Source organism: Poeciliopsis prolifica, unplaced genomic scaffold (genome assembly GCF_027474105.1).
Source record: "Poeciliopsis prolifica strain line A6 unplaced genomic scaffold, Auburn_PproV2 SCAFFOLD036, whole genome shotgun sequence".
In the NCBI taxonomy this organism is placed as follows: domain Eukaryota; kingdom Metazoa; phylum Chordata; class Actinopteri; order Cyprinodontiformes; family Poeciliidae; genus Poeciliopsis; species Poeciliopsis prolifica.
In genome coordinates this window covers 5,682,861-5,710,684 of record NW_026562411.1, presented here as the reverse complement: position 1 = coordinate 5,710,684, position 27,824 = coordinate 5,682,861, and the positions used below count along the sequence as shown (strand labels likewise).

The following is a 27,824-nucleotide window of genomic DNA, read 5'->3' as shown; positions in this document are numbered from 1 at the left end:
TAACTTAAGGCATGACCTTTTAGCATTTAATTCAAACTGAATTTTTAAATAAAGTGTATCTTTGCATTTTAGAAATTTACCAGCACACAAATGATGTCTTGTTGCTAACCTTGTCATTTTATTCTCTTTGTTTCCAAGACAGTTGTTTTCCATTTCTAAGAAGTGAAAATATATATATTATATTTTTTCCAGTCCAACCACAAACCAGAGTTCTGGTTTATGTACCGCTACACCCCAAAACCTTGTGACTCCAACGGTCTAACTCTTTACAAAATCAGCCTTAAGAAATTTCTAACTTCGTTTCTCCTTAGCAGACTACTTCAGCTTTTATGGATTTAAACGGCGTCAGACAGAAACATATTTGAACTGCGGCATTTCCAGCATTCTTAGATCACACATGTCAAATACATTCATTTTACATAAGGCATGAGAGAAGCTACAACATGTTAAGACAGAGGTCGAGCCAACGCAGTCCCATCGTCACAGCTTGTCAACAGCTTTCGCTTTTGGCATTTCGATGCCCGATTTAGAAGCTAAAATAAGCACGCCTGATGTATGAAAAATGTGAAAATTGTGGATTAAAAAGAAGGGGAAGAAACTTTAATTCAAAACAATAAAATACAACTTAACATTAGTGGTTATGATGAAGCTTGCTAACTGGATCCAAAAAAATGATGCAGAGCTATTTTCTAATTTATTGAAACATTCTGGAATGGGCATTTTAAAACAAAACAATAACACAGTAAAACATATTTATAAAACCAACTTTCTCTGAAAAGTCCAGTGTTGCAAAGAAAATCCAGTGAAGGTTTCGTGTCCAGTGCTAAAGAAACTCAAAAATGAACTTTTGAGGTTCAGGTCGGCCTCCTGGAGCAGCTCAGAGATCCAATGGTTCCAAACACCACGGCTACAATGAAAATTTTAAGTATCTAACACTTTGTGTCTCTTGTTTTCAGGTTATAGCTCCACCTTCACAAACACAACTTGAAGATACTGACGTCGCTAGAGGAGATCTGATCAGCTTGGATGGATTCAGTTAAGCGGCAGGCAGATCAACCCCCTCCTAAAGAAATCACATAACGTTGAGATGATAATGCTGCATGTTTGCAAAAAGTAGAATTCATCCTATGGTGAAAGTGATTGTAGTTCGTGTGAAACGTGTTGCTTTGAAGCTGCCACAGTTTGTGGGGAAACAGTCTAGAAGAGGAGTGACTTCATCAGAGTTCGGTGGTCAGGAGGCCTCTGGGTTTGGCTCCGTCCTCTATGACGGGCGGCTGAACGTCGGTGCTGTAGGGAAACACGGCCGGTTATACGGCTACCTCACATACCTCACAACCTGCTTTGCTACATTTGGGTGTCAGAATGACATGGATCATAATGACTCTTCAAATTTCTTTTAAATTCTGCCTGGAGAGTTAGATTTTATCTCATGGACAAGATTATTCCATAAACTTACACCTTTATTTTAAAAATGTATTTTCCTTATCAACACTAAGATTCAAACAGAATGGATACTTTTAGAGAAATAAAATGATTTTATTTTATATTATGAGAGTTTAAATGTATTTATTTTAATATATTTTAAATATATTTTATAAACTTTTTATATTTTCTGTTTTCTGCAGTTTCAATGCTCAGAATTGCAGATCACAATCACATAGCTTTGAAATTACATTTCAGTTTTTGTACTCTGGATTTAAAAAGTAAATAAATGTACCTTGAAGAGAGAGTGTTATGTGGGTGAGTGAGGTGAGCAGGGGCTGATGGGAGAACTGCTCCTCCATCAGCAGGGGGGAGGAGAGGAACCACCTTTGACGACGGCTCCATGTCAATCAGCCCATTTGTAAAGAGGCCAGCAGGCTGCTTTAGAAAAGAAGCATGGATGTCAATTCTTAAAACAAAGCTTACGAAATCGGTTTCATGATTGTTAATCCCAGATGAACTTTATTTGACTCACGGCTGATGCAGGAATGATCCAGCGAGGTGTGATGAGAGGTTTGGGATGCTGCAGAGGTGGCAGCTGGAACACAATAAAAAGACTCGTTATGTCTCTAATACAGAAACAAATAGACACCATGTTATTTAGTAACGAGCCTTTGGCCTGACACAAGGTAGAAGATAGAATTATAATTCATTTTGTTCAGGTGACCTCAAAGAAATAAAAATGTCTGTTTCATGTACCATGAATGAAAGGGGGAAAAAAAACATTGAAACTCACTAGAAGAATTGGATCAGTGAAGTCGATCAGATTCTCAGAGAGAACACCAACGTTCTGAATATCAAATTCCTCTGCTTTGACCTGAATGGAAATAAAAAAATTGTCACAACAAAAAATTCAACAGAACTAAGACTGGCTTCAGATTGGCTCTATGATCCAATCAGCACCAGAACCTGGACTAAAACAAGCAGGGATGGACATGGTGAATCCATTTCAAACTATTGAAAATCATTTCAAATGAAACTCAGTTTCTGAATTTACTATTTTGTTTTATATTTTTATTTCGCAGCAATCTACATATTTCTAGACTCTCCCAGCAGATTCACAGTTCCCATTTTAAATGAGGCCGAGTTACCTTTGGTGCCAAGCCTTCACTGACGGCAGAAATCTTGGGAACAGAAGGGCTCGAATCCTCCGCCAACCTCTCTGCACTGGAGTGGAACAAGAGCGTACAAAAGCACTAAGGATTTCACACAATGGTTAAGAAAGAAAATAAATAATCATAATTGCAACCAGATGAACATCTTAAGAATAGAGTGGTAGATTAAAACACTTGTACTGCAGTTTAAATCGCAACAATAAACTTGGAGTTTTTGAGTTTGTGAATTTTTTGATCAAAAGTGCATCCGTGTCTGATTTTTGGTGTGGCTGTGCCAGCAGTTTCCAGGCAGAGACCAGGTCATGTGACTCATCTACTGCACACACAGACACTACACAAACAAACCAGCAGATGTCAGCGCAGACAGCAAAGATGATTATGGATCTCTGAGTTAAGGCTGTGATGTTTGGCTTTCTGTGCCAAACATCAGGATTTTTTTTTTTGTTTGTTTCAACCAGAAATAATTTTTTCTACACTTCAATTATCTTCAGCCAATCCCTGGCATGTTTTCAATTATTGATAGAGATGTTTTTAAATTAGTCATTTAGGTTCAGTGAACTGAGTTTCAATGCATTTTTCAGAGTTTCCAGTATTTACAACAAAGGCAATAAAGAAGTCCCATTGAATGCAATAAAAATATTTTTATTAAGTGTGAAACACAAACTACAGGATGGATGAATAGATAGAAACAGACGATGGAAAGAAAAAATTAATAGAAAACAGATGGTCAAAATGGGTGGATGAATAGATTGATGTTGGCCTGTCATAATAAATTGTACCATACATTATTGCAATCAACAACAATTGTGTTGCTTTGTGTCAATTTTCAAGTAACATTTTGATAATGGTATACTAATGCTAATTCAGCCTTCTCAAAGACTAAAACTTTAAAGTTTTTAAATAAAACTACGCACTGGACCTTGAAGACATTTTAAAAATCTAAAAACAACCAAAAATCAATAAAAAGTAAATAAAATGAAGTATGAAGACTGTAAACAAAATTGCTCTTCAAAAAATATTCAACAGAATAAAAATAATCAAACTCATTTTAACTTATCTAATTAAGTAATTCCTTATTGAGACAGGCTAAGTTGATGAATTAAACAAAATATATTAATAAATACAATGACAACTAATCTGAAAGAAAGAAAATCACTACGAAATAAAAACTCAAACCTTTTCCTGTATGTAAACACACATACCTGGCAGCTGCAGAGGAGACTAGTGAGGCTGGCTTCAGCAGGTCCCAGGAGTCTTGGGGGTCTGGTCGGCTGCTAACAGAAAGAGACGAATTACTGCCCGTTCGGCCCGTACGAACCTTCAACCTGGCAAACACACAACACACACCACTGTAGCAGCGAGCAACCATGTGTTACGCACATCTAGTCTAATTTACAGAAACAAAACAAATCATGTTTTGAACCAAAAAACAGCAAACGTATAACTCAATTTAATGTTGTAAAAACATAAGTTTATGAAACATCTAAGATAGTTTAAACACAAAACCATGTACAGTCATTTATGTCCACTACTTATATATCCTAAAAATGTTTGCATACAGAATGAGCACAACTTTTGTTCATTAATGGGACTGAATTTATGACACACACTTTCCTCCCTATGTTATAACTCTCATGAAGAGTTTGCTTTATATCCAGTTTGTTTATTTAAAAATGCAATACATTCAGTTATTCCCTTTTGACTGTGGTCAAAAAGCTCCTTAAAAAGTAACAAAGGAGAAACCTTGTTAATGTCCTGAGTGCAAATGAGAAGTTCTGTTATTAGTTTGAACTGAAAGTGACATAATCCTTTGAGCTTTGCTGGGAATATTCATGAATGTTAAGGAGGTTAATCTGTTCTAGAAGTCAGAGTGATGAGATCGGCTGAGAATGCAGAGAATGACTCAATAGAAGGAAAGATGAGATATTTCGATAGAGACATTTTGAGGGTTTAAGTTGTGTGCATTTTCAAGTTGATATACTTTACTGTCAGTTTTATTTAAAGGATAAATAAATACAATAAATACAATTTTTGTGACATTAACCTATGTAAAAACATTTATTCTAAAAGAAAACACTAAGAGTGGATTTTATTCCACGTTTATTTACACACATAGAAGTTGTAAATTTATCACTTTTCTAGATTTCTGCTTACAGAAAGCAAAAATCTTTCTGTAAGCAGAAATCTTACAGAATGGCAAATGCTATTTATTTAGTATTATGTTAAATAAATAAAGCATAATACTCCCATCAGTTTTCTATTATACTTTTTAAAGAATCCTCATGTTTTTCATGAGATAATTATCTACTGTTTTTATGAAACACATACCTTGCAGAGGCTTCCTGCAAGTTACAGTTCTTGTCACCAGTCATGAGAAGTTCCTCCTGATGACTCTGTACAGAAAACATATATGTGCACTAGTAACTGCAAATGAAGTACGATTAAATTCATCATTATTTATTATTTTTCAGATCAAACAGTAGAGTATTGATGCTGCTAGGTTAGTTGAGTAAGTAACATCTGGTTCTCACCTTCAGAGCAGCAGCTTCAGCTTGAGCTTTCAGGATGTTGCTCTTAAGATCCTCCGGGGTGCGCAGTGGAGTGACAACTGGACTACTTCCTGCACTGTTCAGAACGCATTTCTCCGTGAGCTTCACCATGTCGTCCTAAAATTGGGATCAGAGCATTTACAAAAAAAGACAACACGTAAACAAAATGGCTCAGCGTTAGCAGAAATGGATACTCGCCTGGTTGTTCATGGCCACATTGACGTTGACATTATTTCTTGGAGTAGCAGGAAGTGGGCTGCTCTCCAACTCCAGCTGCTTCAAACGAGCTGCTGCATCTGAAAAGTTAATAACTCACATAAATAAGCCCAACTCAATGTTATCAAAAAGTCCACCTACCTTCTAAATGCTCTATTTTACATGACTGTGTGCGAAATGGGAATATATGCTTAATCTATTCCAGGGTATCTGCATCTTTTAGAAAGTCAAGTTAAAGACTTTTTCAATGCCACCTTTAACAAAATGTAAGACTGAAAAAGTTGGATATAATCATCAGTGCAAAAAAGCTAGTTAACTAGCAAGAGTATATTAGCAGCACAAAAAGGTAGCATGTTATTAATTAACGGTAGCCTCAACCACCTTGAGTCACAGAATGCAATAAAATCTGACAGAAATGTCCCATGAGAAAAAAAGGTTAAGTAGTTCTGCCACAACAAAAGACCTGTGAATAATGTATTTAAGACCAACTCACATTTTCTAAAAAATAATTTAAGACACTACAAAGCCTTAGTTTTAGACACATAAATTTACTTTTTTTTTTTTTTAAGGATAACCTGTATTAACTTTTTAGCCATTTGCTTTGTGCATTTTGTTTATTCATATGGTCTTTTCTTGGTTAAAGCTGATGAGAAATTTCCATTTTCTGCACATTAATGGACAAAAGTGTATCCTAAGTTAAGGCAAACAAACAGTAAAAGTTAGTACAATAAAACTAAAAATATTTGTTCATAGGTCTTGATAGATTTACAGGTAAAACTGTAAAAACTTAAATAAATTCAGCTTAAATATTTGGAGCATTTCCAGTGCCTTCTTAAATTATTACTTTTGTTATTAAGAGTCCAATGTAAAAATGCATTTTCCAACCAATCCGGTTGGGGGTTTGGCTTTTCCAACTTTACCAGCAAGGCTGAGTGGATCTTCTGCAGGTATGCTGGCAGCAGCGTAAGCAACACAGGGTCCAACCTCTTCTGCAGCTGTGATGGGAGGAACTACGGAAGCCCTAAGGACGTCGTCAATGCATGTCTCCATCAGGTCAGCAACTACGGGCAAGCTGCAAGTACAAGTACAGGGGAATAGCTAAAAGGACCTGCCATAAAAGCACTTAATTTAGCAATGGATTACAAAAAATACAATAGTTTTTTAAAAAACAAAAATACCCAGGGTCACAAAGCTTACCTCTGTTATCCACAATAAACTCAGCATTGACGGTACAACAGCTCCATTTATCAGAGAATGTGAAAAGGACTCCAACATCCCCAAAAACCACACTCCAACAACAAAAGTGGATATAATACCCATAACCCGCTGAAAAACCATTTAATGAAGCCAAGCTGCTGTGTGAACACAAACATTCAAGGCAAGCAATAACTTCTATGGGGGAACAAAAAAAAAAAAACAAAGCAATATTCTCAGAATTATCAGAGCTTTAAGCAAAACATTTGATACATAGACTTTGTTACAAAAGCTCCAGCAGAGGCCTGGTATCTGCCTCATATTTCTGTTGCCTGGAGATGAAACTTAACTCAAACCATGATGCATATTGCTGTCCACTGCCCAGAGTACACAGGAATTAAAGAACAAATACTCCCAAAGACCGAAAATCCAAGTAGAAAACTGTAAACAGCGAGGAAAACATTGTAAGTTATGAAGCGAAACAGAGGGCCTTGCACCCATCCCTCGAACATTTTCTCTTGTAAAGAAAACAACAAATAAAGGTGGTTTACTGGGACATTATAAAGAGGTAAAATGCACAATATCAAAAATAATTTCTCCAGTGAAAAACTGAATGTGGTCGTCGTTTGTTTCCCTGAAATTTTACTCTGATGTGTTTAAATATAATTCAGTTAAACAAAACTACCCATAGAGCGTTAGATCAGCTCAAATCCTGCAAAAACAGCATAATTATTTCCAAGAAGTTACACAAACATCTGTTTCCATACATTAGTTTATTCTTTGAAATTATTTCAAAAGTATTTCAGACAGAAACACAATTTGGTTGCAGTCATGTAAACATGTTCCTAATGACTAATATTGTTAAATCACCTTCGTTATTTGCTTTGTGCAACAAAGAATCACTCTACTAGACAAGCCATACTAAGCATTACAATGAATTTGAATTCCTTCCGTGAAACCTTTCAGTCTAAGTACTATTGATGTTATTATTACAAATAGCATAATTGTTGAATTTACTTATGATTCAGCATAATAAATATTTATTTAATTGTGGCAGAAGTTGGATGAGATGGCACCTACAAAAAACAAAACAAAACAAATAAAAGATCTGACACTGGAGACAGAGACAAGAAGCCGGCTTCAAGCAGGAGATAAAAACAGAAAATCTTCCTGCATTTCTGTCAGTGAGGATACGGACCTGATTGGGAATTTTTGGAATGTACCTCTGACAGAGGGAATGTGGTTCTGTTCTGTGGCTTCAGTGTTCACGCTGTAATGCCCTCTTATCCAACTCCCTTTTACAACAAACAAATGCATGAAATGCTGGAACAGATTAAAATTTTAAAAATTAAGAAAAAAAAAAAAAGACTAAACTAAAAGCTCAGAGAGAGTTTGTAACAGTCGGGACCATCTAATTCTTGTGTCCTCAGTGAGTTGAGACTGAAATGAAATTCCTGCACCTCACACTGATACCTGGTGATAATTTCTTCATTAGGTGGGGAGGAGAGGTAAAGGAAGCACGTTAGGAAACAGAAAAGTGGTGAGAAATGGGACATAAAAAGAAGTTCATGCTGGACTCTAGAAAAAGTCAGTGTTTTACCCCATTAGTCTTACAAGCAGTCTTATTCAGGAGGTTCCTTCATAAATACCAGCAACTTTTAAAAGAGAGTCACTTTGGAGCAGAGCCTCTCATCATTGAGTAGGTAACAAAGTCATCAGAACACAAAGTAAGAGGATTCTCAGTTGGGCTTTGATGAGACGAAGGCAGGAAGGATGGATGGATGTGTGGATGGGAGGATGAACGGAGGGAGATGGAGACCTGATGAAACATGTAGAAAGGAGAGGTGAAGGACAAGGGCACATACAGGAGATGGGAATAAAAATAAAAACAGGAAGTGAATGTGCTCTTCGGCTAGTAACAGGAAAATTCAGGAAGCAGGAAAAATCGGAATGTAAACCTTAAAAGTATTTTTTGAAATAATTTATTTTCAATTCAACATAAAAACACACCAGTACATGGGTATGAAACAATAATAATGGGTGAGGTTAAGATAATCACAAGTGTATTGCGTAAATTGCATTTATTTTCAAGTTAATGATTTTCTCTTCTGTATTTTTTAAAGTTTATCCAGCTTGTTTGGCAATTTGTAACACTAAAATCATATTCAGTCGATGTGAAAGTATAAATTTCTTGAGAAAAATTCTAAGTGAATCCCTACACAAACAGATAATACATCAGATAATTGATGTAAACCGGAATTTTTGTGATGCATAAATGTGCAAACTCTTGTAGTCAATTAAGTATCTCGGCAAAGGAAACCGTTGGATCACGACAAACATGCAGCTTTACATTTTCTTCTTCATTGCTCCCAGTATTTAAAACCACTGAATATTAGAAATATTTTTATTTATTTTTTCTTCACAGGCAGGTTTTACAGGAAAGAAAGGTCAAGAACCTCTCCTGTAGTGAATGGTTTATGGGAGCATGTTGCACATCTGGGATGATCATTGCAGCACTAAGAGTTTAGAAGAGAACATTCAGCTTAAAATTATCCTGGTTGATAATCATTCAGTGACTTCATATTTTCATATCCATTTCTCAAAGCCAAGAGATAAATTTGAATCAGTTTATCTTTAACTAGCAGACTTCATGAAATTGTTTACTTTTGGGATTTTGCTGTGTGAGTATTAGATGTTTTAGGCTTGTTATAGGCTAATATAAGAGGACAAATTGGTTAAACCCTTATCAGACCTTAGTCTCATTCGTCTTGATTTTAAAGGACAAGCTAATTAGCTTTTTGTGTATGCTGAGATATTTATGCAAAAGGATACAACATTAAGATTCTAACAGGATTGAGCAAAATCAGAAAGAGGACAGATCGCTTCATGCAACAAAAGTGACTTTAAATCTGGTTGATATTTTAATCAGTGAAGTTCAGTTTTTATTAAAGCATGTTTGATTAATTTATGCATCTGAAAAGCAAAAAAGGACACACCTACCAATTGATTTTGCATAAGTAGAAGTGTCAGGGTCTGTGTCAGCATAAACTGTAATAGGATTATAATCTCATCAAGAGTGGCTGCTCATATTATAAGAGCAGTTACAGGCTGCAACACTGCATACAAAATAAGTGACATCAAGCAAGAGAAAAAAAAACAAGGAAAAATAAAAGAGATCAGCTTTAGTTGTTTAGCAGTTTTAGCCACAATTAAAACTGTTTTACCACAGTTTTACCACAATTAAAACTGATTTAGTTGTGGTATCTTTTGGTTAATTCAATTTATCCTGAGCTCATCCTGTTAATTAGACAGAACATATTTGGACCTTTAGATCTTCTGTCTGTGCTTGTAAAGCCTCGACAGCTCTGCCTTGTGAAGACAGCAACATGTTTGCTACTTGTGTGATTTTATTTTTGGCACCATATAAGAATCTTTTGAACTTTCTTTAATTCAGTAATATGAAATTGTATAAAGGATAAGGTTTAAGTTTGTTTCTCTTAATATGTTTTGTTCCTGTGATGTATAGTTAAAATATTTTCAAGAAAGGTGTTTTAGTGAAGTTTGCATTGGAGAAGGCGGACAGGATGCAGATAACCAGAAAAGAAAGAAAGAAAGAAAAAATAAGCTACCGTTTAGAAGATATCAAAGCTGGAAACAGAACAGATAAAAAGCTGAAATCAAATCCCATCCCTGATTCAAGCCACCAAAAACAAGATCCCAACAGAAGCTCCCAAATCATCACAATTACCTTCACCAATCAGGATGACACTTCATGCTGATTCAAAAGTGCGCAAACAGCAGATCACCATGAACTGCAGGAAAACATTAATCCAAAGCCAAAAATCAGGATGCCTGCCGCTGCACCGCGACTGATTGGTTAAAGCCAGAGCCGAGTATCAGAGTTTGATTGTACCTACCAGCCTGCTGCCAGACCAGGACAATTTATCCTCAGTACATGTTAATACTGGAACACACAGGGGGACAATGTGGGTTTATGACAAATAAAGTTACTTATATGCATATGCACAAGATTCTTATTATCACAAACTCATACAAGTCTATAAATCCTTAACTACGGGGTTTGGAAATTTTTCTCCACAGTAAAATTCAAGCACTTCTAAAGCATTTTCAAGGCAAGTTTCCAAAACCTCTCGAGCATTGTACTTTGGATAGTCAAAAAATAAATAAATGAAGACAATTTGAAATTACTTTGATGTATTACTGTTATTAAAAAGTATTTTGCAATACAATCCTACATTGTATGTACAGCAGAAAAAAGCTAAAAAAAAGAAAAAAAAAGAATTTGAAAATTTTGTCTGATTTAAATTCTGACAGCAAAATAAAAATGTGTATGAGATACTTTTAAATATCTGGTTTTACCTATAAATAAATTTCTAATTTAGGTTTTTAATTGAACAATAAATTGTCTTTGAAAAATTGTAGTTTGAATATCAAGCACTTACAAGGACTTTATACAGAAATCAAGCACTTTCCAGACCTTGAAAACATATTTTTGAAATTCAGGCATGCTCAAGGATTTCAAGCACTCATGTGAATCCTGTCACCAAAACCTGTGATAAAATAAGCGTATCTATATTTGATAGCAAGATTTAAGAAGTCCAACAGTGCAAACTTGTTTTATGTTCACTGCTGACAAACACCCTTGAATTTCAACAAGAGATCAGCCTGAATGCTGTATTAAGCAACTACCGAACATTGAAAATCCTTATGCAATGACAACATGTTCTGCTGACTTGCAACACTTCTGAGTCTTGAATATTTCACAGTGTGGTCAAGTAGCTAAAAATGTACATAATTATTCATTTTTTTCTCTGCATTTGGTCTTTCTTCATCTGTCCTTTCACTGCTCCTATAAAGGCAGGGTCAGCAGATAAGCCATGCTAAGCCACTCACAGGGCATTACACCATGAAAAACACACCTAGCTATCTGCCCAAGTCTATCAGCTCTCGGCAGGGAGCAGCCAGCCTGGCCCAGCCACTCCTAATCTGACTTTGTTTTCATCATCATTAATGAGAAATCAAGCTACAGCCACTTATTAAAAAATCCCATGTTTGTTGTATTTTCTATACAGATAAAATAATTACAAGTAGATTTTAAAGACTCCATGGATTCTGAAGATACTAACCCGCGTTTTTCTCCGCCGGGACTTCTGGGTAAAGCTTCGATTTCCATTGGCCCACAGGTTGACGTTGCTACCGGGCTCACCACGGGCATGCCGGACCAGGCACCTCTGGTTAGAGAAACCTGAAAAGAAAATAAACACAAAATTATTAAAATCCATCAACAACAGGACCACACTTTGAACACCCTTGATCTAGATAAATGAAAACAGCTCGAAAAGAAAAACCTACTCTGACAAACACAGAAGAACATTTAAGTTTTGAATGTTAACTTTGTTTTCAGGGGGTTAACATGTGGAATTCAACAATTTGCTCCACATTCCTGATAGAAACATACTTGAGTTGCTCACCTTGTTGTCTTTGTTGGAGCTCACACCATTACCTGAAGAATGAACACTGAGAAAACAGACAAAATAGATGTCAATAAATGACAAACAGAAAACCTAACTTTAATTTCAGTCAAACACTCTGAAATATACTATATTGCATTAACTAGGTCTCCAGAGAGTATTTCTTCATATTACAATATTCATTTGCAATCTGTTATAAACTAATTTGCAGAACAACTTTGTATTTTACAACTGAACTGAGCCAGAGCTGTAGTAAAAATAAATAAATACATAAAATAAAAAAAACAACCTCAAAGCCAAATTTTTATAATTTTAGCAACCTATGGGGGAACTTTGACTGTTGAATCAGCCTACAATTTAATTTTATAACCCACAACAAACAGCTGTTGTTAAAAGAACAGAACATTAACCTATAAAGCTGTCTTGTAAAAATATGTAACAGCAGAGTGGATACAACAAATTTCTCTAAAACAAATAAAGCAAAAATTATATCTGTACTTACTCCTGAGGGTGGAAATGTCCTGTAAAATATAAACAGTTCATTGTGAGAATAGAATGAATCCAACGAAACTCTGAAACACTTTTTGATCTTTTTGTTCTGAGATTATTTCTTTGACTTCCATCTTGCCTTTGGAGTAAATAAAGAAATGTTTGGAAAGACTGAGATAAGGGCTTATTTAAGCCATTTGCTCAACTTTAAGGCTGTTTTTATAGAGTTCCAATTCTTAGTTAATTTCAGATCGATAAGCCTTAGTTTACATCACCTCTGTTTTGCATGGTTCTTCTGGAGTATCGCCGACTGGGTCTTCTCTCAAACGAGGCTGACCGCCTTGTTTTACTGGCTTTGGTTGTCTGATACTCTGTCTTTCCACTGGTCAGAAAAATAAAGCAGAAAAACTTTACTTTTTATCTTCACCGTTCCTAGCAAACTCCAAATCTACTATGAATTCTCTTTTATTACAGTAACTATCAGAGCTATGACCCCTGCTGAACTCTGTAACCATCCAGGCGATAACCCTTTTCTAACAACAAAACCCTGCAACCCCTGTCTTAAATCAACACCACCACTAATGCTTATCTTACTGGATACCTTTTAAACACACAAAAGGGAGCAAGCTGACTTCTGCAGTATGTTGACACCGAGTACCAGGGGTGTACTCATTTAGCTATGTATGGATGGATACAAAACAAAATATTTTGCACACTGAAAATGAGTTTTTAACTTTCTAAATTCTTCACTGGATACACAACGGCCTGTAGAGCAAACTATTATCTTTTTCTTTCACAAGTACGTGAAGTTTTTAGTGGTGATGACATCACTGCTAAAATTCAAACTTCAGTGCTTTTTTCCCTTGGTATTATTGGTGCATTTGTTACCTGTATCTGAAGCGGGACCCCATCCGTATGAACCCAGAGCGCGCTGAGTTTTTCTGTACTGGCCCTCTGAGCCTGAAGAATGCATGATGCTCCACTGCACACTTCCACAGATGCTTACAGGCTTTGGGGTGGTCCATTCTGAAGACAAAGGTGTGCTCCTGTTCTTTACCCTAGAGGGATTCAGGGTCAAATGAAAAGTTTTTAGAGAAATGACTCTCCATAAAAACATTTTCTTGACTCAATGCTGCAGTTCAAGTTCAAATAAAAATTAAAAGAAGACATCTCTGTTCTGAGTTGGAGTTCCTCTCCAGTGGTTGCATGAGTCTTACTTTTTCATACATTCCTAACAGAGTGGTTTAACTTCAGAATGCAGGATTCCTGGTGATTTCTGAAATTTATAAAACTGGAATAGGAAGAAGATCTTTCAGTTTTCAGGATCCTCTCCTGTGGAAGCAGTTCAGTTGTAGTTGGCGAGGCAGACTGTCTACTTTTAAGACCAGGCTTAAACTTTCTTTTTTTTCTGTAGCTTAGGTTATCTTGAACTATCTGAGGAAAATTTGTTTGTCCTCCAGCAGGCTTTGCCTATAACTTCACAGACATCATCTCATACTTTCTATTTAAACATGATTTCAGTCCAATCCTTCCATATAATCTAATCTCTACTTTCACTTTATTATTTTACTATACTAGAAAAACATAGTATTAAATATATAGGTATATCGTATAAGATTATTTTTTCAATGTAAGCTATTGCTGTATAGTCACCTGTATTTTAATATAATTTTGATTACACATTTATATTGTATTTACATACATATATTGATTACATTTTGAATATTTTTATGAAAACAGTGATGGCACACAAAAAAAAAACAAAATCGACACTATAACTAAGAAATAATTGTAATATTTTTTGACCTTATTAAAGATAACAATGTTATAATACATCATAGTACTTTCAGGTAAATAGTATATTTGCACCATCTGAAAATAGAATTTTAATTCTGAAACAATATTAACAATTTTATTGTGCTTTAATTTAAGTACAGCTAATATTCCTTTATTTCTATGCATGTCCCTTAAAAGTAAGGCAAACTCTTTTTTTTTTGTCCTCCCCCTACTTTGCAGAAATAATTAGCACATTTCTTGCTTTCGGTATGAACCTGCCAAACAATGGGTTAAGGTTAACAATGAGCTGGATTCAGCCTCTCTCATTTAAAGGCTTATAGAAATCACAAGATTTATTTCAGAGTTAGAATGCTGACTCACCATGTAAAGACATCTTAGAAACACAACCAGATTAAAAACTGATAGAGTGAAAAAAATCAACATACTTATGAATTTACCAACATTCTTGAAAAACAAAAAAGTTTGATGAAAATGTTTTAGTTTTTCAAATGTAAAGTTTTGTTAACTTTAGCATTATGTAATCTGATTTGGAAAGCAAAACCAAAAATATGAATGCCTCCCTTCGATATTTCACTAAAAGGTGAATAGCTGAACTGAGAACAAGGTAATGCGATGATATTGTTCAATTTGCTCATCAGTAACTGCAGAAAGGTTTGCAAGCTGAAATTGAACTTCTGTGTGATGTGTGTGTGTGTGTGACAGAGAACGAGGTGGGGGTGACTGTGCATACCAGAAATACCGGAGAGGGCAGGTTTCTTTATTAACCTCACTCAAAGACTCCCGGGACGGACATAAACAGACTCTTTGTCTCTCTTTTACAGTATTATTACAGTAGTTTTTTTACCTCCATAACATTGTGACACGTTTTACAGCTCATATAATGGAACATATTTGCAGAAAAAAAAAACAAGCTTCCTTTGAAAGGAAAAAATTAATCTCTAAATTAAGATGAACATTTGTTTGAAGCACCTGAAATTTGGTAACATTTTAAGATTTATGCAAAATTATGAAACAGTTTCTGGATTATTGTACAAAACAAAATAAAATTAGGTCAGTTTTGTTCCAGTTGAACGACCAAAATATTTTGTATTTTAAGCAACCAATAGGTAACAACATAAAATTGTAAAATTTTTGTTAAAAAGAGATAACCAGGAAAGGCTTTGCTATCAGAAAAAAGGCCTGTGGTTGGTTTGTTGATTGGGATCTTTGGATGGAGTTTTGTGGAGAAAGTGCTAGACCCTTAAAATTAGGATCCTCTTTATTCAAAATATATAATTCTGCCATGAAATAGCTAATATCTGTAGGTTTTATAAACTTTCTCCCCATTTGAAGAGGCATCTTAAATGATCAGAAGCTTTTAGCTAGAACAGCAGGTTTTAATCCCATTTGTATCCACCTCTCTTCTTCTCGCCTAAAAAATCAAGAGTACCCAAATCCATGTCAGCAAAACCCCTTTGAAAATTCCAGGTCCTTTTGTTGCAATACGCCTTGTGTGACCATAAGTGACTGTTGGTTTGGCACTTGACTAATGTGTAGATAGATATACATTTCTGTCATGTAGGAGATGGCGTGAGAGTTTTGGTTCACCTGGTCATCGTCCTCCACCACTACCAGAGTCAGTTTGCTCTTCTTGAAATCCAGACGAGTTATCTTGGGCCTACAGCAGGGAAAACACCTAATTCAGCTGAATATAATATCAGATTTATAACTTCTAGGAAAAATGAGCAAAACAATTTATACAGTTTGTGATGACTAAACATACCAGAAGAAGAGTCCAATCTTAGTTTGACCTTCAAACACCAGAACTCCAGTAGGAGTTAAACCCAGGCTGTACTCATTACCGTCTCTTGCCTAAACACAACATGGATGACTATTAATGTTTCGTCTGCACAATTAATTGCTCAGATATTCTTAGTCAAGCCAAATATTATTCACCTTGACCATATGCATGTCCACTCCGTACATTTCCAACCACTTTACTTTATTTAGGTAGTTAATTTCAGCCAGTGCTGGAGTCTGACCTCTGAAAAAGAAAGCATGAAATTGGAAGAGCCACAAATGAGAAAAAAATAATAAAAAACTTACAAAGAAAGTGTAAAAGTACAGAATGAGAAAAATTTAATTCTGAAAGAAAAAAAATGCCTGAAACTGTTTACAGATCTCTTTTTCTTCTAAATTCAGTGTCAGTTAAATGAATACCTGCACTCCTTCCAAGTATTGTAGATTGCAAGCTCCATATCCTCCGTCTGCTCTGGAATGAAGCGAAATTCTGACACCAAGTCCAGATTATGTTCCAGTGGGTCACAGTCACCTAATTCAGCTGCAAAAAATACAAAAAAAGGCAGACCAGCACTTGAGATTTAAGATGATACAAAGCAAAACAAATTGACAGGCATATCCAATATACTCGTCAAAACTTTTTGCCCTAACTAACACTGAGGCGATAAACAGAAAAAAATTAGAAAAAAAACACTGACTGAGGGAAAGAGAGAAAGCAGAGAGGGTGTTAGATTAGGGGGCCTCTGAAGAGGATTGAACACTAATGAGCTGGCACTTAACCCAGAACTAGCCATGTATGTGTAAGCACGTCCATCCAAGAGTTTGCGCACGCAATGCCATTCCATAAATGTCTCTGGTGATTGACTTTTTTCTTAATGGCTTCTGAAATCACTTTTTTATGTGAAAGAATGAAGGCTGGTTTACTCTTATTAAAGGAATTTGGAAAAAAAAATGCATTCAAGGAACATAGATGCTGTTGTACAAATAGTACAACAGTACCTGCTTTTTTACCACAAAGGTCAAGAGTTTACTATAAAGAACAAACACGTAGCTGTACTTACCCTGTAAAGAGAAGGCAGCCAACTCCACCGCTGTGTCAAATGGACATTCAAGCCTAAAAATCAAATATTGGAAAGGGTTCACTGCGAAAGTAAAGGCACAAATTGCTAAAATAGCGCTGTTCCAAAATGTAAATGTTACATGGCTCTGCTGCTTTACAGTTACAAGGCCAAAAAGGACTTTGAGGAACTCACAATCCAAAAAGTCAAATATATTTTTCTTATCAGTAAACAGGGAGGAATAATTTTGACTTATAACATTGTTATAAATCAAAATAATAATTAAAAAAAAGTTTTTGCAATTGTAATAAAACTGGGGGAAAAATTTCCTGAGCTGCTTCCTAATGATCTCCTCTGAGTTTTGGGTTTGACTTTTTAAGTGCTCAGTCTTTAATGACGGAGTGGAAACCTCTACGATTTAAAAGCTTATATTTTTGGCTTGTGAACCATCAGGGCAACCAAGTGAAACATCCAGAACAATTAAGAGATAAAGAGAAGAACAAGCCACCACAAAATGTTTTTTTTAAATGACAGTAAAGTAATTTAAATCTTCTTTCTTTTTATTACATTCTTTGTTATCGTAAAAAAAAAAAATAATAATCACATACTTGCCACTGAGGAGGTCTTGCTTCAACTGTAACACAAAAAGGTATCTGATAGAAGGAAAACATAAACATGGTTAGAATAATTTTACCCAAAATGATAGCTGGGAACACATAAAGAATATTTTATGTTTGGATGAGGAACTCCTTGTTAAATAAGACTAGACTACAACTTGGAGTCACTGTTATTTACTTACCTGGTGAGTTCTTCATGTAGGTTGTTCGGTTCCGAAGAGTAGAATTTGACTCTCATATGAAGGCAGTATGGTGGACCAACTACGTTCAAATGGACCAAAACATCAGTTTAATGACAGTCATGATGTAATGTTTAACAGGTAAATCAATTGTTAATTAATACAGAAATAATTGTTCATGTTAGCACTGTGAATCGTACAATAATACTTACTTTTTACTTGCTTTTTGATACTTTTTGTGACATCAAGCCAATGCTGAAACAATAAAGACAGCAATTGAAAAAAAAATTATTTTCAAGGTTTAATTGAAAAAGACAGCTTCAAAGATTCACAAGTTTCCAACCATATTATAGTAAGGGTATTGGAAGGCCATTGTTTAAGAAACACTAAAAATGTTGATGGAATTTGGGATCACTAAGATGTTGCAGTAATTAGTCGTGAACATGTTTCAAACCTCTAGCTGTTGATTTACAGTGCACTAATACATTCGGAGGTTTCTTCCACCTTATGCAATGCACTAATAGCAGCGAGACAGGTTCTCTATTTTGCACTGAGAGCTTCTTCCTAAGTTTTATTGTCAGTTCAGTTAATGACAAGTTTGAACTATGGTAGTTCCTCATTTGTAATTTTAACAGGACAATGCACCAAGAGACCCATCACATGAAGTTTCAGAATGGATACAAAAGATTATGTGAGAAGATTTTTATAGAAAGCTTCTGATTAAAGACCTGATTAAAATTTAAGGAATAGAGCTAAAAGCCTGGTTGGTTCCAGAAAGCAAACCAGTATAAATGAGCTCTTCCAAATTCCAACAGGAAGAATTGGTAAAAATCAAAACACAATTTTGTCCAAAATTTGTTGACAGGTATAAAAGGTGTATGGCATTTCAGCAATGTGTTAATGGACTGCTTTTCAAATATGATTTGTGTTTTTGTACATATTTTAACGTCTGTGTATATATTTTATCATTTTATCACATGTCCAAAAGAGAAAATCCACCCTTCCCCATTAACTACATGTTGAGGAATTGTCAACAAGTTTAAAAATACCGAACAAAAAGAAGAAGGTCATAAAATGTTTTAGGAAGCAACATCCTCATTTACTAATGCAAATCAAAAAGAGATGATGTGGTGGAAGGCAACATGAAGTCTGAAAAAGGGAGCTGCAGCTCGAACGTTAAAACAAAAACTGCTACAAAAATAAAGCTGTCAGTGACAGTTTAACCATGTTACCATTATCATTTACATATTGTTTCCCTTCGAAAACATGCAACTTTGATAACGGCACATGATGTCCTTGCCACTAACTGAGCTCTTGTACCCAGTTCATTAAAATCTACATAAATCAGGACAGAGAGTGGAAGTCAACCAGCCAGATGTATTACTGCCATGTGTCATACTGCCATAACTCTCATGAAATATGCCTCCCAAATATTGCAGTCCTTTGCAAATATTACTTAGAACATTCTGATTTAATTACTAATAGCATTTTAATATATTGTGGAGCTCTAACTCTTATTTTGATGGCGATACTGTAGTTTCCACACCAGGACTGTCCCTGTTTGTCACAATCAGATATATGTGGAGATTGAAAGCAGATTCTTGAAAATCTCTTAAAAAACACCAGAAAACCATAGGAATTGTGTCATAAATTATTAAAGATTTGAAATTTTAACTTTTTCTACACTTGGTATGAAAGTGTCTCTGTCTCTGCAGAGACAACTATTTAACTAGAAATAAAAAGTAAAATACTCAAATTAATTGGAAAGTTTTATTCAGGCTGGATGAGGCACAAACATTGAAGGAGACAGAGTCATGGCTTCGTAAAAATGGAGGCAGACAGAACGACGGGTTAAGACAGATAACAGAGGAACTTGCAGCACTTTCTAGTTTCCTCTCCCCCACATTCCTCATCCTTCCCTCTCCCACACTCTCAACTTAAACATGCTCTCCACCCTTCTCCTGCATTCATCTCTCCCTCTGTTGGCTCCCACTAATTCAGTGGCTTTGCAAAGTTTCTGTGAAAGGAACAGGGTCACTGACTTAAAACAGTTTGTGTAACAGGACAGCGTAACGGCAAGCACTGACAAATCTCCCTTAACCAATCCCTTTAACCCGTTCACTGAAAGGGAAGAGGATTAGATCTTTGTACAGATGAGTGAATGATTTGGAAAGAAATCAAACGTTTGACCAAGAAATACAACAATGATAATACTGTTAATATGTATTAGATCAGTTCTGAATTTGTTTTTCTTGTCCTAGTTCCTCCACTACTGAAGACTGTATTGCAGTTCTTACCGGAACCTGTGCAGAGTCCATGAAGCGCAGTCCAAAATAGTCTTTCTCTACAATGTCCAAATGGTACATGATCTGCTCAAACAGTTCTTCACCTTTGGCTTTTTTCTGGCGGAAAAATAAACAAAAAAAAAAAAAACCCAGAACATTTTAGCAACTATGTGTCAGACGGGATTAAGTCAATAAGAGCTATAAACTCAAACATGGCAAAAAAAAACCTCCTCTAGTTTTTTTTTTATTAAATTACACAAATAACATTTTTTTTTGTCTCTGTGGGCTGTTTCCTGGGTGAATGTTGGACTTCTTATAAGGAAAGGAGACATTCAGTAAATCAGGTGTTGGCCTGTCTGATCAGCCCGTACCAGTTACAGCCTGTGTTTGGCCTGGAACTGGGAAATCTCTTCTCAAACGTTCTCAGTCACATGCACCGTCTCAAACCACCTCTGATTTCTTCCCACAGAATATGCCTTACCTTTGAATACACTTATCTATACTTTCTTCTCAACTATAATTATTTTTAGCAGTTTTTTTTAACTTTAGGATCACCAGAGAGAAGCATAAAATATATCCCTGTTATTATGAATATTTAGAATTAATGTTTTTGAAATTAAGTCTGTCATACTCATTCTCTTCAGATGAGTATAACAGCGTCTAAATTAAGAATCAGTGTAAATTCTTGAGTGAAAGCAAAATCTCCCATTTTGCCTATTTCTTTGGTAAATAATGACATGGTGTGTTCATTCCCTGCATTTTTTCTGCAGAGACAGTAAGTCAATGATGCTGTCAAAGAGACAAAATGCTGCAAAAGATCCATATATTCAGCCTTCTTTATCCAGAAACCCCTAAATAAAACACCCATTAACTTTCAGGCCATAGTGATTGTAAAACATGGCAGTGACAGCAATGCTAGAGAGCAATGCTATCACCTCTGTGAGGAGGCTTTCCTTCAGCACAAATGTACCCATCTCTCCAGCCAACTGGAGTTGATGGGAACATGGATGGAGCTTCAACATGAAATCTTAATTTTTTCCTTATCAGACCCAATTTTTAATTTTAATCTTTTTTTTCCTCGCTTTTTATTTTTTAAAGAAGAAATTAGAAGAAAATGTATTCAAAATGTAGATTTCCCTCCCACCCCCCAATTTGGAGGTAGGGTATTAGGCCAGGGAATAAGATTATTTGATTAATTACAAGAAACAATTTTACCAGAAAAATATCTTAAAACACGCTCGTAGATGGGGCCCTGGGCGTGCTGACATCACTCTGAAATATGGAAACCCGTCGAGTTCATTGGTGAAAAAAATAAGTAAGATCTTCAAAAGGCAAAAATGTGATTTATAGCAAAAAACGATTCACCGCAAAGCCAAAGTTACAAAGTAACAGTTTATATCCAAATCATTTGAGTGACCCAGTCAAAGCCCAAATCTAAATCCAACTGAGTATCTGGACTAAGCATGACAATTGAGGTGTTATTCATCTAGTTTCAATAAATTTGATCTACTTTACAAAGTATAAAAAAAAAAAAAAAAAAAAAAGGGGGGGGGGACAAAACGAAAAGACGCAAAGCAAGAGAAACAGTTGGAAAGAAACAGATTGTAGCGGATCTCATCCCAAGAGACTCTGTAGCCAACTTAGGGGGACAGGCCCCATGCTAGCTGGCATAGTTAACAAGGCATACCGCACCCTACAGTACCCATGGAGAGACAGCACAAAGGACTTATTGTACGTGTGTGTATGCGTGTGTGCTCTGCACCCAAGGTCCTGCTAAAGTGCCTGCACTGCTGTCTACTTTTTTGTATTCTTTCTTCCTACTTCAGAGGAGACAACTTTCTCTCTTAGACACCATGTCAAGTATTTCACTCATGAGCTAAACAACTGACAACAACAAATCCAAGAATCCTTCTTGGGATTTATCTGCACAGAGCTCAAACAGTAAAACAAGAAGCAATGGCACACTGCAAAATTAAAGAATGTTCCTCACTTGGTAGAAAACTACAACTTTAGAATCATTTATTGGGAAACGGTAAAAGCAATTTGGGAGATTGACTTTTCCTCTGCTAACAAAATCCTTAGTTCAGTTTCTACAGGTGAATGTTGCACAACTGCGCAGAAAAGAAACGAAGGCATATTGAAAACACCATGAAGGCAGAAAACTACAATTAGAACCTAAAAATAACACAGGATACCTCCCTGATTTTTTTCAACATTTGTCTCAGTACACCAACAATAACTGATGTACACTCTGTCACACACTGTGTGGCAGAGAGAAGGAGAAATTATTGAACAGAGAGTGGTGGACAAACTGAGGAACTGATGGATAAGATAGAAACAGATGGATACATAGACAAAAACATTTACACAACTGGACAGAGGTTCAACTCCAGAGGTACAAATATTTTCTTCAAGTTTTGTTGTGTTTTTCATCCAGACTGCTTCTCAGTTCAATACTCGTAAGAACGGTTATAAACAGATTAATGGAGTAACATTGTCGTGATGACGTTATGAACACAGAGTGTTGGATAGAGTGGGAGCTTCTCAAAGATACAGAAACTGACCAGAATTTTCAGTGAGAATGACACAGCCTGTCAACACATCCCAGGCTTTTCTTAAACTGGTTTCAATGCAGTAAAAGGACAAGAAAGGTTCCTGAGGTGAACAGGAAAACAGTAAACGTACTGACAGTAAACGAAGCAGCACCGCAACCTTCAATGATGAGCAAACAGTCTTACAACTCACGAACAAAATGTTCATGCCTCCAATTCAAGATGAATTGTAACATAAAAAAATACACTGCAGAAATTTAATTTATACATTAGTCAACATCTTACAATTTCAAGCTTCTAAACCTATCAGTGGATATTTAAAGAAGAACTTTGTAACAACACCAGAGGAAATAAACCCTTAAAACTTCCATTAAGAACCATTAGTGGGGGTTCTTGTGAGTTATGGTGACATTTTCTTTGTTTTTTCTTGGATGTTAAAAGTTCAGCTCCCTTTAGGTTTCAACCGGTGTTTATTTTTATTATCTTTCCAACTATAGCTCATACAAACTTAAATTTATTAAAGCTGTCAAAGACGAAACATGATGTGGGCAGCAGAAGCAAAGCAATGAAGTTGTGTAACAGCAACAATCAACAACGAATATTTGAAAAATCAGCTTTTAATTCGAAGGAGACTACTATCGTTTCTGTGCCTGACTAAGCACCTTCATGTTTGTGCTAGCTGGCACTGCTCAGCGAAAACTCACTAACAAGAGTGATTTAAAAAAATGTATGTGTATTGAATAAATTTTTTTTATTGTGGACATTCTTTGCGGAAAGCCTACTTTCCATTTCTTTTGATAACTTAAATTAGCATGATCTGACTAAGCCTGTATTGAAATATAGTATGTTATATAAAGGATTTGAAATGTAAATTAGGGAAAATGTTGTGTAATGGTTATATTACGGTTATGCATCTGTCTGAATATATTATTGATATGCAAAGTGTGCATATATATGCTCCTGACATATTTAAGCCAACAAAATCTGCTATCAAGTATTTTGCAGTTTGTGATGTCTAAACTGATACAGTTGTTAAAATATATTTTTTGAAAAGAAGCATTTATGGTACTTCCTACAATAATCAATCGTCTAGAAAAACGTTAGTTTAATCAGTTCTGTCTTTAAGCATTTGCTGATTTTATTCTGGCAATAATAATTCTCTTTATAGGTCGGCTGTCCAGTTTCTCAGCTGAAAGCTGAGTAACTGACAAGGCAGGAGAGACAAATGGGAGTGCTTGTCATGATTATTAGTTGCAAAGGGAGGCCGGTGGGTATAAAAAAAAATAAACACAAAGAAGAAGCAGGAGCTGGTGGTAAAAAAAAAACACGGATGGAATTGTGGGCACATTTAACTATTTTTAAATGCAAAATAAAGAGAATTAAAGAGAATCAACACTTCTTCTTCACACATTATAATAATGATAACAACAGTCAAACCCTAGCATTATTACATTTTATTCACACATTGCTAAATGAAAAAGACTTGAGACAATAGAGAAGCTCAAATATATTAGGGAAGTTTTTAAATAAAGCATTATCTGCAACAGCTCCATGAATTAAACTGGTAAAAATGAACAACAATAAACTGATGGGAAATTCCATCAACAATTCATGCCAAACAAGAAAACAAGAGAGGAGAAGAAAACAGGACCAACAGAGAGGAACAGAGAGAAAGAGTCCGGGCTGATAACATTCCGCTCAAAAGAAAAAAACTCACTAAGAGTACAATACGACCTCTCTGTGCAAACTATAATGAGCTGATAGGATAAGAATTTGGCCAGCCTCACACTTGACATCACTTGTGACATATAGGTAATAAAAAGCAGTTTTACACTGCTAAGAATTGTTGCACGGCTGAAGGTTTTGGGGCTTTTGTACCTGAGAAGAATCCACACATTGTTTCCAACAGTCTGTCAGAAATACAATTTGTTGCTTTTTCTGTACATTTGGAAAAATTGCAAAAGATAACAGGTTGAAGAAGTCTTTGAAATTCTAAAACTAGTTTTGAATGCTAAAAAGCAAAACTATTGTTCCTAAATGCAATCTATGTTTTTGAATCCTCCATCTGTAAACACTCTTCATGCTTGACTTAGTGTCTAAATTCAAGTATCTAAAAATTTTGATTCATTCTCCCTGTTCAAGAAAAATACCAACACAACTTTGCAATTTGCTTCAGAATTAAAATGTGTCTTTAAAGCACAAATAAACATAGATCTGCTATTATTAAGTCTTTGCTTGCTAAAAATTTATCAGGGGTTCACTGAGGTAAATTTAGCCTCATTGACACTTGCAGTCAATTAGGTTCTTAGACTGTGCATGATGTTCGCTAAACTGTTCGCTAACTTTATAAAGTTGTACAAAGAAATTTATAAATAAACAAAAAACATGTATGTTTTAGTTTTATTTCTGAAGACCACTATTAAATTTGAAAGCAAGTTTTGCCCTTAATAGCTAAACAAATATATGAGGGAAGACTCAAAATGCCAGCAGACCTCTACTTCACCTCAGACAGAAAAGGAAAAACTAATTTTGTACAAGATGGAAATAAAGAACAAGAAGGAGAGTTATGGGACGGGATGATGAGTCCAACACGTCGTGTGATGCTGTCATGTGCTCTTAGGAGAGGATCATGGAATTACAGGTGATCAGCAGTGCTTCAAAACACACACACGCACACACACACACACTCCAGAGGCTTAACTGTACTGCTCTACTGACATAGGTACACATTGGTCACCAGTACACTGCTGCCATTTTTCCCAGGAATAACGTCTCATATCAGCTTGAGAACATCTTTTGCAAGAGTTTCAATGAATAACTCACCCTTAACTGACTGTGTAGGAAAAATAACAGCAGACAAACCAACAGGGAAAAATCGAAATTAACCCAATACATCAGCTTTTAGAACAAAGTCTGATTCTATTATTTATCTGCATCACACATGAACGCCTCAATGTCTGGGGACAACTTGGAGCAAACTCCTTACCGGCAGGTCAACGCTGACATCTGTCCCGTCCAGTAAGGAAACACGGCAGGTGATGATGGACGTTGCGTCCCCAGCTGCAGGGATGTGTGTCGTGGCCCGCTGTGCTTCTCGTAAACGGGTTTTCTCGGCGTGTTTGCGGATGGAGCGCCGGCCTAAAGTCCTGCGCAGGAAACTCAGCATGGTGGGTGAGGAGCAGAACAACAGGACCACACCTGTTGATGAAGAATGAAATTAGTAAGAGAGTAGCTGTGTGTCCCTGATTATTAATCCCTGGAAACAGTGGGAAGTTGCAGATTTCAGGGTCCAGAAATACAATTTATCAGGCTGGATTTTATTTTCTACATGTTATACTAATTATAAAACAATACTGTAGTAAAGACTGATAAGCCTGTTACAAATTTACAATAAGCAATAAATCAATTAACAGCATAATTAAATGAAATGAGATCAATGATTTAAAGTCTGACAACAAATGTTCAACAGATGGTTCTCTTTTTCACATTTGCCTGTTCTGCCTGTCTAAACTGAATGATTATTGTTTTATGAAATGCAATTTTGGTTACATAATCTATTTTAATTATTGTCATTTTGGTTATTTTGTTTGGTTATTTGGACATTTCTAATATTCCACAGTTCTAGTGTGAAATGTGCTGGAAGTTTATTTTTCAGCATTTGGAACCTTTAGAGGCAGAAAAATACAGCAGACTGGGGCAGTCTGCTGTAAACATTCAAACAGCAACAATTTTGTAGTTTACATGAAATTATGTAAACTAGTTTGGAAGTTTGGAATTGTTCAATCCAAACTAGATTGAATAATTGAGAATCCTCTTCATGAGATTAACATTTCTTCAGTCAGAGGCTTCTTCAGAGTCGCTGTAATACAGACCACCACAGGAGTTCCCTCCTCCACAGCCTTTAGCATCTACAACTCTGAAGAAAAGTATGAGTCACAGTAACATTTAGCTTCCTTCTCGGATTAATTAAGTATTTTGAATTTGAATTGATAGAATAAATAAAGGCATTTTATAGGAATCTGTTATAAACAATAATTGATTCTAGGGTGAAATGTCTAAATATTTTAAATGTGGCCTGTAGCCCAGATTCCTTAAAAAGAAAAAAAAAAGGCTAAATATCCCTTCAAACGAGTGCTGAATAAGCTGCTGTGCCTCGGTTGCTAACTTCAGCGTCAAAAATCAAAACCTAACGGAAAAACCATGGATTAAAATACATATTTAAATCCATGGTTTATTACGTTTTCAAAACTATTTGAATAAGCTCCCCGGCAAATAAAGGCAGATTTATTTGCGTATTGTACATCTAGAGTTCGCAATCACCAAATGTCCGCCGCTTTGTTTTCTCCGAGCAACTCTATTTCAAAAAGTCTGGAACATTCTCTCACATTTTAATCTTAAACTGGAACAACGACTGGGAAGTAACCGTTTAATCCTAGCGACACCTGTAACGGTCGGGGCCTGAAGTACCTGAATACCAGCAACAGGTGGGCACTTGTTTTATCACACCGGCTGACGGCTGCATATAGAACTAATCGAATATAAGAGACTCCGAACGTGCTCCGCTACAACAAAACAAACACCACCGTTAGCTCCCGAAGCTCACTGACTTACACACGCTTGGATACTTACAAAAAAATCCTCCTAGTAAGGAATTCACGGGGAAAGCACGTCCGCCTGCATTGTACTCCGCTAAAGTTGAAGTTTGTATAGTTCCATACTCTATAATTTAGCCTTATCCTGTCAATTTCTCCGCTTTTTCAAACCACCGTCCTCCGTCCAGAGAATGATTTTCCTCAGTCCCAACAAAAAAGTAGGAGTCGAGCTCTCCTGAGGAAGTGACGTCAGGAGAAATCCAGAACAAAAAAAAAATCAAATTAGCATATTTAAAGGGACCAACCCTTTCTCCGCTTTCAGACGTTTTAGTGTCTTTTTTTCCAACTACAAATAATTATAAAATAATACTAATAATAATATCTGTATTTGGAAGAATTTCTGGGCAAGAGGTAATGATGGTATACTT

At 35.8% G+C, this 27,824-nt stretch overlaps 1 protein-coding gene across 4 annotated transcripts; it reads right to left on the bottom strand.

Annotated features, from left to right (window-relative positions):
- Positions 1-96: 96 nt before the first annotated feature.
- epb41l5 (erythrocyte membrane protein band 4.1 like 5) lies at positions 97-27,625 on the bottom strand. Of its 4 annotated transcripts, none has more exons than XM_055052802.1 (26): positions 27,434-27,625; positions 25,791-26,002; positions 20,265-20,369; positions 18,180-18,222; positions 17,971-18,049; positions 17,780-17,824; positions 17,175-17,227; positions 16,534-16,654; positions 16,270-16,357; positions 16,097-16,185; positions 15,922-15,991; positions 13,426-13,595; positions 12,813-12,919; positions 12,551-12,569; positions 12,049-12,094; positions 11,704-11,822; positions 6,283-6,434; positions 5,345-5,442; positions 5,129-5,263; positions 4,926-4,990; positions 3,800-3,922; positions 2,574-2,649; positions 2,219-2,299; positions 1,958-2,020; positions 1,718-1,863; positions 97-1,287 (listed from the first exon to the last, which is right to left on the bottom strand). In XM_055052802.1, exons 2-26 carry the CDS (start codon positions 25,968-25,970, stop codon positions 1,218-1,220), a joined length of 2,343 nt encoding a protein of 780 aa, XP_054908777.1. In that variant the 5' UTR covers positions 25,971-26,002; positions 27,434-27,625; the 3' UTR covers positions 97-1,217. The 4 variants fall into 4 exon arrangements, with proteins under 4 accessions (XP_054908777.1, XP_054908778.1, XP_054908779.1 ...); XM_055052803.1 differs by having other exon boundaries at positions 1,718-1,860; XM_055052804.1 differs by having other exon boundaries at positions 3,800-3,871.
- Between the last annotated feature and the right edge of the window lie 199 nt (positions 27,626-27,824).